The sequence below is a fragment of the Phasianus colchicus genome, chromosome 3, assembly GCF_987193195.1.
Source record: "Phasianus colchicus chromosome 3, bPhaCol1.hap1.1, whole genome shotgun sequence".
Classification (NCBI taxonomy): Eukaryota; Metazoa; Chordata; class Aves; order Galliformes; family Phasianidae; genus Phasianus; species Phasianus colchicus.
Window position 1 is genome coordinate 37,291,121 of NC_143438.1, and position 14,677 is coordinate 37,305,797.

The window sequence follows — 14,677 nt, forward strand, 5'->3', positions numbered from 1 at the left end:
TTTAAATGCGATGTGCTGTTATTGCTTCTTTTTTTCCTAATGGACTTGATTTCTCTCCCCTTCTTCTTTTAGCATAACAATGTTTCTATTCTTTGAAAGATTCAATAAAACACATTTACAGCTAGTTCTCCTTTTTTTTCAATACTTCTTTGAGATATCCCCATCTCCTGACCTTTCTGATCTACGTTATGCACTATGGGATGATTCTCATCTGACTTCCTTTCCAGACGGCTTCCTCTTTTTTAAAAAGGCAATCCAAAGGTGGATGTGAATAAATGCTCAAATTTCTTACATCTTTTAAATTACTTCTTAAAAATTACGGTTTATTGCTCATTTACAAAAGCTTTTAAAAGCTAGAATTTAAGTTAGGTAAGAACTTTGGTGCTCTCATGAGCTCTAAAATTTACCTCTCAAATAAGTATAAAAGAAAAAGCACCAGAAAAAAAAAAAAAAAATTAAAACCCTGAAATCCCTGTAAGAGCTCAAAACAACCTCAGACAACTGCCTTTTCTGTTATCTTGTTCCTGGCGGTGGGTTGCAGGATTCTTTGTCTATTAGCTCTTCAGGGGTACTGTGGAAGTTGCCAGTAAATGACTGATGTCTTTAGTGATTTCCACAAGGCTGTCACAGAGTTGTTTCAAGCCTGGTCTGAAAGGCCATTTACTTTGTTGGAAATGCCTCCCATAGTTATTGTGACCATTTCCTCTGTTTCTACACAAAAGAGCAAGGGAGGATGCTAGATGGAAAGGGAAAGGAAATGTTACTTACCTAGCAATTAACTAACCTGTGAATATCACTGCCATACAAGGTCAGCTGGAGCAAATGCCACCATTGGCATGCTGGAGGCTCAGCACAGGGACTGGCAAGCACGGCTTTTAGCCTTTTCTTGAGGCTTTTCATGTGAATCTTCAGGTTTTGCATGTACAACACATATGGTCATTTGAAGCCAGCACCCAGTGAAGGCCATTGCCATCACTGCAGTCAGCACATCAGTGGTGACCTCAGCAGCGTGGCTTTTGCTGCCCTTCTGGCTGTGCCCCCATCCTCTGTGATAACCCTTGTTCCTTTACAGTTCACCTTCAGTCCAGCCAGAGCAGAGCTATTAAAATCAACTTCTGGTGCATTAGTAGTTTGGAGCCTTCCTGCCACCAAGCCTCACTTGAGGAAACTTCAACCCATGCTAATTTGTCCTGCCACATCCTTCTTGCCATGACACAGAGATGTGACATGCCATATCTATGAGAGCTGCTGCACACCAGGTCTGGACTTCATGGCAGCTTGGTGCTTGCATCCCATGTAATTGGGGTAGCTGAGATCCTGCAGTCTTACCCCTCACTGACCCCTTGTTTCCACCAATGTCAGTCTGTCCTGCCAGCATCTTCCTTATTATTCCAGCCCTACTTTCTTCCATTTTCCTTCCGAAGTCCTTTTCCCTCTGATAGTGTGCAGGAAAAAATAAAAATAAAAAAATTCTACCCAAATACTATACAACTAGAGCACCTTTAAATACCTGTAATACTTTCACAATTATAATTTAAGTTCACCTTTCGGTGATATGCCACTGCCTTTGACAAGACTGATGTGCAGAGTAGAGATCTTTGACTGACTTTAAAGCTATGAACATAGGAACCAGCCTTGGTGGCATGGCCTTTGGTAGGAGAAACAAGGTAAGTCAGATCATGCAGAGCTCTGTATTTCCGTAGCCGTCCTCCCTCTGTTATCACACTGTGTTCATTGGCTGCAGGTATTTCGGCAGAAGGCTGGCCTGCAGCGCAGCTGTACCCTCTGTTTTTAGACTGAGCAGCTCTAGTAACGGGTTTTATGATATATGGCAAAAAGCTGCCCGCGCTCAACAAATGATAGGAGAAATGAAATATTGGCTGAGGAATGTTAAGCTGTGTGTTGTAGCTGCCAGCCCACAGTCCTGGCCTGGAACACCTTTTTCCTTACTACACTTGAAGTAAGGAGAACAGGTGGTGGTCAAGAAGGCACTGTGGAGCAGATGTTGTGGCATGTCTGACTGTAGGAACGAAAGGGAAAATCTCCAGGGAGATTTGGAGTGTTTGGAATGGCTGTCCAGGCAAGGCAGGCTGCCACTTGCTTAAAAAAGAAAATATAATAGTAAATTTGAGTCACAGTTTTCCACCTCCTCTTCTAGTAGTTTTGTTGCATCAAAACCATTTGTATTTTTTTTTCTTTGCCTTAAGTAATAACAATGAAAAAGCACCACCCAAATCTAACCCTCTCAAATTTAATTATGTGTCCTGCTGAGTTAATAGTCTTTCCTTTTCCCCCCTTCTACCTGTGCTGCATTTAACAAGCAGGGCCACACACAGCGAAATGCCTAGCAGTGCACTGGAAGTACTGCACTTAAGTTTTGAACCAGTTAATGCGGCATTGCTGTTAAGTCTGGAATTAGGACAAAACTGTGTTACAGTCAAATTGGTATCATCTGGCCTAATTACTTCCTAATTTTGCAAAGCATTCCAAGGGTTTTATATCTCATAATTTTCTTTAAATACTTTATGATCAGCGATATTAAGGCAATGCCAAATTGTACAGTTTTCATTTTGGCAAGCCATGTCTACAAGCATTTTGCACCAGTCCTGTGTAGCGTAGTCATCTCTCTTTCTCTCTGTTCCCCTGAATTTGTAGATAAGGGCTTGCCATTCTCTCACTATCCAGAAGGTGAAAGGACTGTGAAGGTACCTGTACTTTTCAAACCCGTATGGTGCTGTCACTGGTTGCCTGATGAACTAGATAATCTTTAAGGTCCCTTCCAACCTAAGCCGTTCTGTGACTCTGTTTTCCTGTGCATGTGCTTGTGCATTAAGTTTCTTTTAGAAAGAAAAGCCAGTTTTTGGCATGGTGACAGAGGTGCAAAAGCTTTGTGTAATGTGGACAGTTCACTTTCCTTTGCCTGACAGAGGCAATGTGTGCCTGATGCTCTTGTGTGTGGCTGTGAGACATGGCTGGGCAGGCTGGTCCCCTGCTTGGGGTCTTGCTGGTGTCACCAGCAGCATGGTGCCAGCCTCCCTGCTGTGCCCCTGCCACTGGTGATGGCTGAGGATGCTCACTGACAGCTGTCTCAGGTCTCTGCTGGGGATGAGAGCAAGATGTGGCATTCCTTGTGAGGAATGCTGAGACCAAAGGGTTGGTAAGTGAGCACTAGCTCTGCCATTGTCCAAAATTCATCTGTACCATGTATCTAATGACTTACCAAAATCTCAGCGAGGAGGTGTTCAGTGACACTATAAACACTGAAAATGTGGTGTTTGTCAGTGGCACGCTGCCAGCAGCAGCCGTTTTGCCCACATGTGCACTTTGTTCTCTGTTCTACTGCAGGTGCTTCTCTCCCTCACTCTGAGATTAAATAATAATAATAATAATAATAATAATCTGTGGTGAATCTGTTCAGGCTGATACCTGGAAGACATGTCCCAGAAGAGAGCTTGAATTTAGGCATCAGCATGAGCTTGCCAGCACATCTGAAGCTGAGGGTGATAGAAAGAAATGCAAAGGAAGAGTAGAATCATTTGCACATGGAGCTGCTTCTGCAGTCAGCTGGCCTTTGAAAGGCTTGTAGCATTGGTACCCTAGACAACAAAGCCAAATATTCTTTGAGGAAAAATACAAGTAGCTAGAGAGAAAAAATTCCCTGTGAACTTTCATGCTATTTTTTTTATCAACACAAGCTTCAGCCAGACTTTGGATGTGATGCCCTTCCCCTCTTAATTTCTCTGTTACTTTGTTAGTACATATTCCCAGATAGTGCTTGAAATTCCAGTAAACCTGCAGGCATTTGCAGCTGGAGCTGTGTGGGTGGAGGGTGGTTTCAGGCCCCTTTAAAAAAAAAAAAAAAAAAAAAAGATCCTTGAAGTGTGACATAACTCTAAAGCATTTCTGCTGTGCAAAGGAATTTGTAATTTTACTGAGCTAGGGAATACCTTGTAGAAGAGGTCCTTTGTGTGCTTTACCGTAACTGTTCTCAGTCTCGGATTTCACTCACATTTAAAGGTTAAGTTTCAAATTTAATCAACTAAAATTTTGGTATTTTTTTTCTGATCAGCTCAGTGACCTTTCACATTCTTTCCAAAGTGCAAAACTAATGCAGTCAGTGGCTCTGATAATAATAATCTGAAATAATTAAAAAAAAAAAAAAAAGGCGACAACCCACAACATGTGCAGTCCAGCACTGAGCAGACTTTATTGAATTAGACTGATGGTTGCCTATTCATGTTTTCTGCTGCCCAGATTGTAAGAGCTCAGTGGGTTTTGTTTCCACAAGCAGCAGGTGTCCTCCCAGACAATGCAAGAGAGATTAGTCAGATGGAGAATCAGTGTTGGGAGCGCTGGACTGGGCTGTCGTTTTTCTCATTCATCTCATGGACCATCCGCAGTTCTTCTGTGAAGAAGTGAGCAATGTGATGGGACGCTTGGCTGTTTGCATGCTAGGAATGTGATTTCTGAAGAGCTAGGGCAGCATGAGAATGTGGATGTTTAACAGCAAGGAGAAACTTGTGAGTGAAGTTAAAAGTTGCAGAGTGTAAAATTGAAAAAATAAAACAAATTGGCCTTTGGTATAAGCCTGTAAATTGTTGTTTCAGGAATAGGAAGGAAGAGGGAAGCCTGAAACAAATGTGCAAGAAAAATAAGTGAAGAATAATACTGCTGCAATAAATGTTGATGTGTAGGGATCCAAGCATTAGTCATTTAATCATCATAGCAACCATAATAGTTCTGTTTGAGGAAAAAAAGAGTGGAAAGAAATGAAATTTTGCTGCTGTAAGGTTCCTGAAATCATTAAAATTTGCCTTGCTCAGATAATAATTTCCCTTCCCTAGGCCCACTCCCAAAAAACAGTGATACAAATCTGCAGTTCTTTTCTGTTCTTGAGAGATGATACTTTTTGTCTTCCACATCTACTCCCAGTTTGGTAGAAATTTGATAATGACCATTATGCATCCTTGTCTTGAAATTGTAAGACATGAGATTAAAAAAAGTAATTGAGAATCATTTTAGGAACTGTAAGGTTTATAAAAGGAGAATGGAGATCATAAAGAAAGCTAAACCAAAGGGCAGCTAGTCTGATCAGTATGCTAAAAATGGTGTGTCGGTATCAAGAGAAGTCAAGCATTCCAGCTGCCTCTGGAGTCATTTGCTCAATGATGACAATATAGTGCTGTTACAAATACACAGCTCATAGCTTAGAAGGGAATAGGTAAGTCCCAATATGTAGTCAAGAAAAAAAAAAAAAGCTGCTGATAACAATAAGGAAAAGCAGTGTGATATTAAACAGAAACTTCTTGTTCGTGACCAGATGACTGGGAAAAAAAACAGGATGTCTTGGAGCATCTTGGACTTGTTTCTATGCACGGCTGACCTCTGGCTTTCCCTCCGACATAGCTGCAGTGAAGTCATTGTGGGGTGGGGAGAATTAGGAGGCTGATGAACCCCCTGTGTTGGGCGGCATCTCAATCTCAAGAGGTGTATTTGGTTTGCTCTGTTAAAAACCTCAAACTTCAGCCAAAAGCACCCTCGTTCTAAAATTAGTTCAAGAGGAAGAGGGTTATTAGTTGGTCGTGTGCTTTTTATCCTTCAGTATTACCCTCTTATCTGCTGGCGTGCCCTGTCACGCAGTATTGACTATTCCAGTCTAATCGTGTTCATCTGTTTTTGTGAATTATTGAGAAGCTGTTGCAGCTGCATCTAAAAATATCCAACAACATATAGAGCAAGGTGAGCTTTTCAGATGAGACACTGGCTGTAGCAAAACAAGATAACTTTTTCTTCCTGGTATCTCACTGCAGCAAGCAGCCTTGTGCTATAAGGAAACCTAAGAGCATGCACTGGAGTTGTCTCTCACCTCGCATCCACTTTAACTCCATGTTGGGATTCTGCTATGTAATGCAGCTGGGGCCAAAAACGGATGGTGTAGGGGATAAGAACCTTGGGACAGGGCATTGTCACTGGGAAGCAAATAATACTCAACAGAACAGACAGTGGGTCTCTTTGAACAGCGTGAGCTGTGCCCAGAGGATCAGCACACTGCTAAACAGGATCAGGGCTCATTGGTGAATTCCCCAGGAGTCCCTCTCTTGGCTAACCCTGTAGGGATTTAGTATGAAAAGGCTGTTTTTGGTGTGTGCGCACAACGCAGCCCTACTGTGTGGATATTAGCTTAGAAGGGGATTTGGTTTTCTGTGTGAGTAGAGCAAAGGGAAGAACTAAGTCATGCTTTCTGTCTCCCTATGAAAATGATTGATTTTTATCCTACATAAGTAGTGTTTCATCTAAGTTTCACATTCCGTGTGGTGTTCCAACTCTTCCCTTGATATTTACTCTACAAATACACACAACTGGGAGGTTATTTTTTTAGTCATTGGAAGTTTTCCTGTTTGCAATTATATCTTATTGTTGTGATACACTCCAGTGCTCAGGATGACATAATTCTCTTTGGGAACCTGGTGCTCCTCAAGAGCCTGCAGGCGCTAGCCTGTCACCTTGCTGTCTTCCACCAGCGAGATTAGGGACATTTTACTCTTAATCTTTATGTCATACTTGGTTACTTTTCTGTCACAGTTCTTTGAAACTCCTCCAAACTTGTTCATATTTGCAGGTCTGCTCAGATATTCTGAGAGCGTGGTGTGTTTTTGATGGACCTTCCTTTCTTGGGGTAAAATGCCACAGTTTTGTACTGCATACCTGCTTTTGACTCTTCCCCTTGCCGTGGACTGTACTTGATGCAGGCTACTCCGTACTGCCGATGATTGCGGTGTATATATTATGTTTAATGCTCGTATAACAATGCAGCTGGCACTGCCTTCATCTTAAGTGTCCTTTTTAGAGGAGTAGTTTTAGTTTTATAGCATGCTTTTGTTTGTGAAAGTTATGCTGAAGAACCTCACCTAGTACAACTTGTTGTCTCCTGTAACATCTGTTCTTTTCGGCATTGCTCCATCCCAGCTTTTGCCCTCCCACTGCATGGGGTTTTTGGATCACTTCCCTTCACTTGTCTTAGCCTGCTTTCTTTCAGAATGAATCTCATTTGATTATTTTCAGGCTGCATTTCTATTCTCTCCAAGTCCCTGTGCATTACTTCCTTGTCCCCATTATTTCTGCAGTTCCTCCAAATGTGGTATTTCTTGGAAACTTCAGTTAGCATGCTGTCTAGAGTCTCTTCTGGATCATTAAGGAAAATATCAAGTGAAATAGGACCTCATACAGATCTTTGCAATATTGCACCTTTTTCCAATGTTATCCTTTGCTTTTATCAGAATTTATTTTCAGTTTCCAAATCAAGTCATAGCATTCATATCAAAGTGCAAATCACTATCAGATGTTTACTGAAAATCAAACACATCACATCTGCTCCTTTCCCTCAATTCTTTGTGTTACAGTGCTATCCAGAAAAGGGGCCAATTTCTAGATGGTTCTGAATTCTATTCTGAATAGATTTTGAATAAAAATCACGGTTTCATTGTCCTTAGGCATGTAGCCTGGTTTACTGTGTAGGAAGCCTCATGAATTCAAACAGCTGTGCAGCCCATTCTGAATTCTGGTTCTGAGAAGGTCAGAGCTGGGAGGAAATAACGGGAGTCTGTGCTTGTGAGAAGGAAGAGGAAAGAAGGGGGTTGTGTGGGGAGGAATTGGATTCTCTTTTGTCTGCCTGTGTAAGATATGTAACTAAGGAGTAGAAGTCAGATGTGTGTTTCTGAAGAAGTGGTTGAATCCCCAGGTGTTCTTGTATTTCTGGACCTGTGCTTCCCATATAGTGTTTTAAGCAATTCTACTTTGTCCTGCTGTGGTCTGTTTTATGTTAAGCTACGTCCAAAAAATCCTAAAGAGAAGCTTTAACATCTAATTTAGGAGTACCAATACCTGAAGCTATTTTCAAACTGAAGGCATGAGATGGCATCAGCAGCCACCTTCTTCCTGAGCACTTGACAGAATTCCTCTGCTGCAAGTGTTGGCTGGCTAGCTGGCTGCAGCACACAAAACCTGTAACGCTTTAAGGCTGTGGCAAAAGGACCTTTGTCACTCTCAAGTACTAGAGATAAACTGCTGTTTTGGGTAATAAGCAAAGGAATTAAGATGAAAATAAGAAGATGACAGAAACTGAAGGGAAGAAAATGAGAGAGTGCTTAGCCAAGAAGTCTTTCAATGGGGAACATGAGTTATAGTCCCTGGAGATTGTGCAAAAGGCATCCCATTCATGACTTTTTGCTTTGACCTGGCCATAATAAAATCTCGAAAGTTTCTGGTGACAGTAATGCCTGCACTGCACTGGTTAGAGCAATATTTTATACCAGTGATTTAAAAGGATTGTTAGTACCCCTTTTCAGCTGGGGCAAGCGGCTGGGAGCGGGCAGAAATAAATTTCATCTATTTTTCTAAAAAGGTTGTGATGCTATTACTGGGCAATGTGCTATTTCCCCTTCTTCCCCAGCTCTTGCTGCCTGCTGCACCCAGCCCATGCTTCCCAACACGCCGTGGGGATGGGGCAGCCCTGGCCCTGCTGTAGGTGTTGGGTCCCTGGGGCAGATGAGAGGACATCCATAGAGACTTGGGTTGTGTGTGGGCACATCATGGAGGAGAGAGGTAGCAGTGTGTTTGTTTAGTGCTGATTTTAGAATTTTATTTTTTTCTGTCATTTTATTGTTAGAAGCTAAAATTGTTATTAAATGCTTAAGCATTTAATACAAATTCTGCTTCTGAAGCTCCTCTTCTGATCTTTAAAATTATTTCTGATAATGTTTAGTACTGTTTGTGCGAGCTGCTGGAAGAACTGAATGTACCAAGATGCTACTGTAAGGTGCTAGAAGCTGTGTTATATGGTCTGAGCAGCCTGGTCTGGTGGTTGGCGACCCTGCACATGGCAGGGGAGTTGAAACTAGATGATAACTGTGGTCCTTTTCAACCCAGGCCATTCTGTGATTCTATGATTTTTGTGTGTTGCACTGGCACTGTCTGATGTCAGCATTGTAGGAGTGCCCAGATTTACCTCATCACCAACACCAACACCATTTTCATATTCTGTGCTACATTTCCCACCTGGAAAATCCCTTTTTCTTGTTAGCTGCACTAACCTGGGAGGGCCAAAAAGGGCCGTAGCCATCTCCCAGGCTTTCTACACAACTGTTAGGGCACACAGATCTGTGATCTGTTCATCTGTATCCTCCCCTCTCCTTAAGCACAGACTTAGAGGCGTAGACCTTGCTATACCTCAGCGTCAGTCTGCCTCATTCAGTTTGGCTGAAACAGCACAGTGTGTGGGTTTGGACAAAGTCAGGAGACACTGAGGAGCACCAGATAGGCAGAGCTCCCCACAGCTGCTGGCCTCTTGGCCATGCACCTTCATTGCAGCCAAGTTGACCAAAATGATGGGATAACAACTGTGAGGATGGAGGAGTCACTGAGGCTCCTCAGCCCTGGCAGCAGACTTGGGGTGCTCCACACCTCCCATGTCTCTGTGCTGGGCTGAGCTTAGCCTGGAGGCTGGTTCAGCCCCCGCTGAATGCTGCTGCAATTGAATGATTTGGTTTTGCTTTCCTTCATTATTTACTGCGCTGATCAAAGGACCCACTCCTTGTGATCGTAAAGGGAAGCCTTAAAATCTTATTTAGGAGCACAGATATTTTGGGCTTTGACAGATGTGCTTTGAAAGTAACGCAGATGTGCAGTGTCAGATTTCACTGCTGCATGCAGCGTCTTTGTTTCAAACGGTAAACTTAGCCAATAGTGCCAGGCATGTGCTTTCCCAAAGTCCTGCCCCCTGCAACACAGGAAAAACAAGTTTGGGGGAGTTACGTTTTTTTTTCCTGAGTTTATCCCCTTGGAGAATTTGAAAGGAAAATGATCTTGGCAGAGTGAGCGCTCAGCCCTGCAGGACTGGAAATCTTATGGGTTATTTTTAACCTAATTACTTAGCTCTTTACTGTGAGAGTGGTGAGGTTCTGGAACAGGCTGCCCAGAGAGACTGTGAATGCCCCATCCCTGAAGGTGTTCAAGGCCAGATTGGATGGGGCCCTGGGCAGCCTGGTCTAGTATTAAATGTGGAGGTTGGTGGCCCTGCCTGTGGCAGGGGGCTTGGAGCTTGATGATCCTTGTGGTCCCTTTCCAACCCAGGCCATTCTGTGATTTTTAGGTTTGGGATTTATTTATTTATTTATTCTCTTTGAATTGACGATGAGGTTAAGTAGACTCTATTGGAAGTGAAACTCCAACTCCAGGAGACATGCTTCTTCCATTGTGCCATTTAGAAGAATGTCAGTGGCACTGCGTCCTGCTAAGGAACAGCACTTGGTTTTCTGAAGCGCTTTTATGAGTTGATGGGAGAGGATATGCTACAGAGCAGTTTGCCCCTTTCCCATTCTCACCACTCCTCTTTGAACTGGTGGCATTTTAGATGGAGCATAGTCTCTTTACACTTGCCAGGCAGAGGCTCATTAACTGCATGTTAATTGAAACTGAAAGTTTGTCAGATGATTCAATTCAGTTACATGTTAAATGGATTCAGTGAAGTAAGCATTACTGCTGTGATGAAAATCTCTCTGGAATTGATTTGTGAACTGATTTGGAGGGATTCAACGACTTTATCAGCAGCTCTGAGAGATAAGCATTGTGTTAGCGGGCGAAGGTAGCTGCGCTCTAAGCAAACAAATCCTATTCTTCTGCGTCCCTCTAACCTGCTTTAATTACTGCCCAGTATGTTCCCTTTCCAGGACGTGTGTTAGATAAATTTGCTCTGGAGAGCTGAGCAGCAAAGGAGAAACTGAGAAGAATTGAAAGTCTGGCTTGAATTCTGTAATCTCAGTGGCTGACAATGAATGAATTCTTTATCCCTCAGTAGATTGAGCTGTCATAAAATTTACCTAAAGTTTGACTCAAAATATAAACATATGTTAAAATAAAAATGTGTCTGCTTTAAACTAACAGACAGAAAACCCAAAGTTTACGTTCTCCGTGACTCATCTTTTATATTGGGCCACTGCTAAAGTCTCTCTTAAGTGAGCAATTTATTCTGTACTCTCTATCTGCTTATATTCTTAGTTTCAGTGTGGAGCCAATTTTTATTGCTGAGTTATAAACCCTTTGAAAATAGGGGCTTGTAATGGAAATGCTGACAGACCTTTAACTAGGTCAGTCTTATCTGGCTCCATTATCTTTGCTTTTGTTAAAGAATTAAATGGCTGCATATTTGTTTATCTTTCTTAGTCACAGAATTTTAACGTGAGTATATTATTGAATTGTTTTTTTCTTCAAAATGTCCAGCATTAGAGAGGTTGTCCAGACTTCACAGTGATTGTTAAAAGGGAATCAAACAGTTGTGTCTTATTTCACAGTTTTCTTGCTTATACAGTACATTTAGTTTGTAATATGTCATTACTACATCACATACTAATTCCAAAGTTGTTCTTTTATCCTTCTACCTTACTTTATTCTTGATTTTTGCTTTGTCTGTTGTACTTCTTTTTCTATTAAGTGACAATTATGTTTTTTGTTTGTTCCATTCAGATGAAAAGCCATACCACTGCAGTTTTTCTGAAGAGGAAATGCCCATGGTCACATCTCAGTTGGAGGAAACTACGAAGCTGGGAAGCCACAATGCCAGAGAAAATGAGGCCAATGAATCTAAACCAGAGATTCCAGCATTGATGTCCACAGTGGAGAGTGTCATCAAGGAGCCCTTTTCGAAATACCAGGATCTGAAAGGTTCTGCAGATATAAAGATGCCAGCATTTCACCACAGCCAAGGACTTCCTTGCTCCAGTCACTTTGCTGGCTTTGTTTCAGGTGTGGGCCAGACATCTTCAAACATGGTCATGGACTTGAAAACATCACTTGAAATGCAAGCTAGTCACTCTAGAGAAAATTTACTAGACTTACACAGGGAGCATCCTCTGATAGAAAAAGGTGCTGAAGCTGAAGAGGCAGCTCCACTTGATTTGAGTGAAAAATCAACAAGGGATAATTCATGCAATAAAAATTTGAATATATCCTTGCAGGCTGCTTTAATTATCTACCCATGTCCTTTCTGCAGTCACAAGACCTACTACCCTGAGGTCCTGTGGATGCACAAAAGAATTTTGCACAAAATCAGCTGTAACTCAATGGTACCCCCATGGGTTCAACAGAATGGATTCAAGAGTATTAAAAACAACCTGGTTTTCCTGGCAAGGAGTGGGCGTACTGGTCCCCCTCCTGTTCTTGGTGGTAAGGAATGCCAGCCTTTGCCCGTTGCCAGATTTACACGTACTCAAGTGCCAAGTGCATTACCAGGGTCCAAAAGCAGTTCTCTTTCTGTTGGGATGACTGCTAAGTCTGGGAGTATGCATCAGTCAAAGGACAGTCATGCATTTGGCCACTGTGGTCCTTGCTTATCAGGTCTGGATGGGTACAGACAGCCCAAAGTAAACCATTCACAGGAGCAATACAGCACAGCAGCACAACAGCCTCCGCTGAAAAATAAATATGAAACAAATTCCAAACTTATGCAAATGGGAGCCTATAGTGGAAGCATAACGCCTACTCAGACAGTCATATCCAGGCCTAGCATGCAGCCTACCAACAATAAACAAGTGGAAAAGTACGTGGTTCCCCAGGGAAGTACTGGTTTTCTCCCTTCAGGTAAGCACTGTGCATCTGATTCCATGAAGGCCAAATACAACCCACCGCCGCAGTATCATCCCCTTTGCAAAAGCGAGCAGTACATTAAACATGAAGAGCCATCGGTGCCTCAGAGGGAGTCTCACATAAAGGCTGGGAATGAGATGAGGACATTGGCAAACTGCACAGCCGTGACCCGAGCAAGTCCACTGATGCAGCCCCAGCCTGGTGCAGCAGGAGTCTCCTCGGTTTTACACACCAACAAACAGGATCTGGGATCAGATGGGCATGAGAAACGTTTGGACATTTTAAATATCTTTAAAACATACATTCCAAAGGACCTTGCTTCGTTGTACCAAACCTGTGGTGCCAACAGCCCAGTCCTGGATCACGCAGGTAAGATTTCACAAGCCCTTCCAGAGCTGGGGACATGGCTTGCTTGCTCTTTCTTCAATCTGAGTCACAACATGTTGTTTAGCAGTTTCCTCCCCTCTTCTTAGCTGTTGGGATTATTAATTCAGTGTTCTATCATTTCTGGATAGGCTTGAATAGATTTGTTTACTGATCTCTAACATTGTGGCATCCCCCCTCATGCACTGCGTGACATTTCTGTCGCGGGTTAAATGTATTTGGTTCCACCTGGAGTGTTACTGTTCCTTTGTCCCCTTGCTTCAAGCAGGCTAGAGTTACACAGATGTGCTGTCACACTATGATTCTAGCGATATGCTGGTGATGGCAAACATCATAATCTTTTTGCTTCGGGCAAAATAAACATCCTCTGGGGCTTATCTGTGATGTTATTTCGGAGGTTTTGTACAATTTTGTCTGCAAACAAGTCTTCCAACAGCAGAAAGAGATAATCACTTGTCAGTGTCCTTTGTCTTTCTTGACAAAAGTCTTAAGATCTTCCTTGTCCGTATCAAAGACTGCTATGGTATTTTTCAAACGATTCTTTTGATCTGTATGTAAGTTTATAATTAAAAAGAGGTGGAGCTGAATATGTTACCTGCTAATTCACATAAGCAGGAAAGACTGCTGTGCAAATAACCAGTTTAAAGTTCAGGGAATAAAAATGTAAGTACCACAGCTCTCCTTCTATCTCTTGCCAGTCAACTGCCATGTAAAAACAAAACAAAACAATATATATATATATAATAAAAAAGAAACCTGTGCATTTGCATTTGAAACCATACACTTCTGAGTATCTGCCAAAATTAGTTTGCCTCGTTGGAAACTTAAAGACACAGTGATTTATTACTATTGGGAAGGGCATGTGGGATTGGAGAGGGAACTAGAGTCCCAGCTTTTGCCATTTGTAAGCTGTCCAGATTTCTTAAACATTTCTTCTCTTAATAGAAGCTGTGCAAGAACTGACTTTTTGTCAAAGGAGTATGAGCTTATGAGCCCATTTTACAGTGAGGGCTGAAATATGGGAAATTGAAAAGCTGGTAGTCTAGGGCCAGTGGTGGCCTAGTTCCCAGAAGCCGTACGCAGGTTGACTGCTCTGGCAGCCATGAGGCAGGGGAAGACTCATTATGTTCAGTCAGGTCTTTGTGCAAGCCTTTCGGAGAAGACAGGGAAGCCAAATAGTGAATGAGGTGCACCTTTAAGCCACTCTGTTCTTGGTTTTACTCAATCAGATAAAAAGTAATGTTGCATAAGAGTTGACTGTTATCACTATTGAGTAAATCATTTAGCAGGTGCTTAGAGGCTGTGTAATTACTGTGAGGAGCATCAAGATCATGGTTTTTGTTAAGGAAAAGAGGAGAAGGATTTTATCAGTTTCTACAAATGCAGGGCCAGTTCACTTACAAATCTTAGCTGAGTCCCCTTTCAGCACCACAGTGGCTGGGAATGTCCTTATAAAAAGCTGTTGCAGGCAAAAGGAACAAGAGCCTCCCAACTGCAAATAGAGGAGGCTAAACGATCCTTATCTGAACTAACACATAGTCCTAGGCTGAGCCCTTTGAGTTTCTGTCAGTATGCAGCATGCAATTAAATCTTCATATGGCAATTGTGACATAAGGGACAATGAAAAATCCTACTTAGACTATTTGTCACATGCTTT

General features: G+C 42.3%; 1 protein-coding gene across 2 annotated transcripts in view; it reads left to right on the top strand.

The window, feature by feature from the left end:
* The window catches only part of ZNF516 (zinc finger protein 516), a 103,823-nt gene that overhangs the window by 73,762 nt on the left and 15,384 nt on the right, over positions 1–14,677 (top strand). For both annotated transcript variants that reach the window (XM_031589045.2, XM_090137299.1), the window contains exon 3: positions 11,518–13,005. In XM_031589045.2, coding sequence (XP_031444905.2) covers positions 11,518–13,005 — 1,488 coding nt within the window. The remainder of the gene's footprint in view (positions 1–11,517; positions 13,006–14,677) is intronic.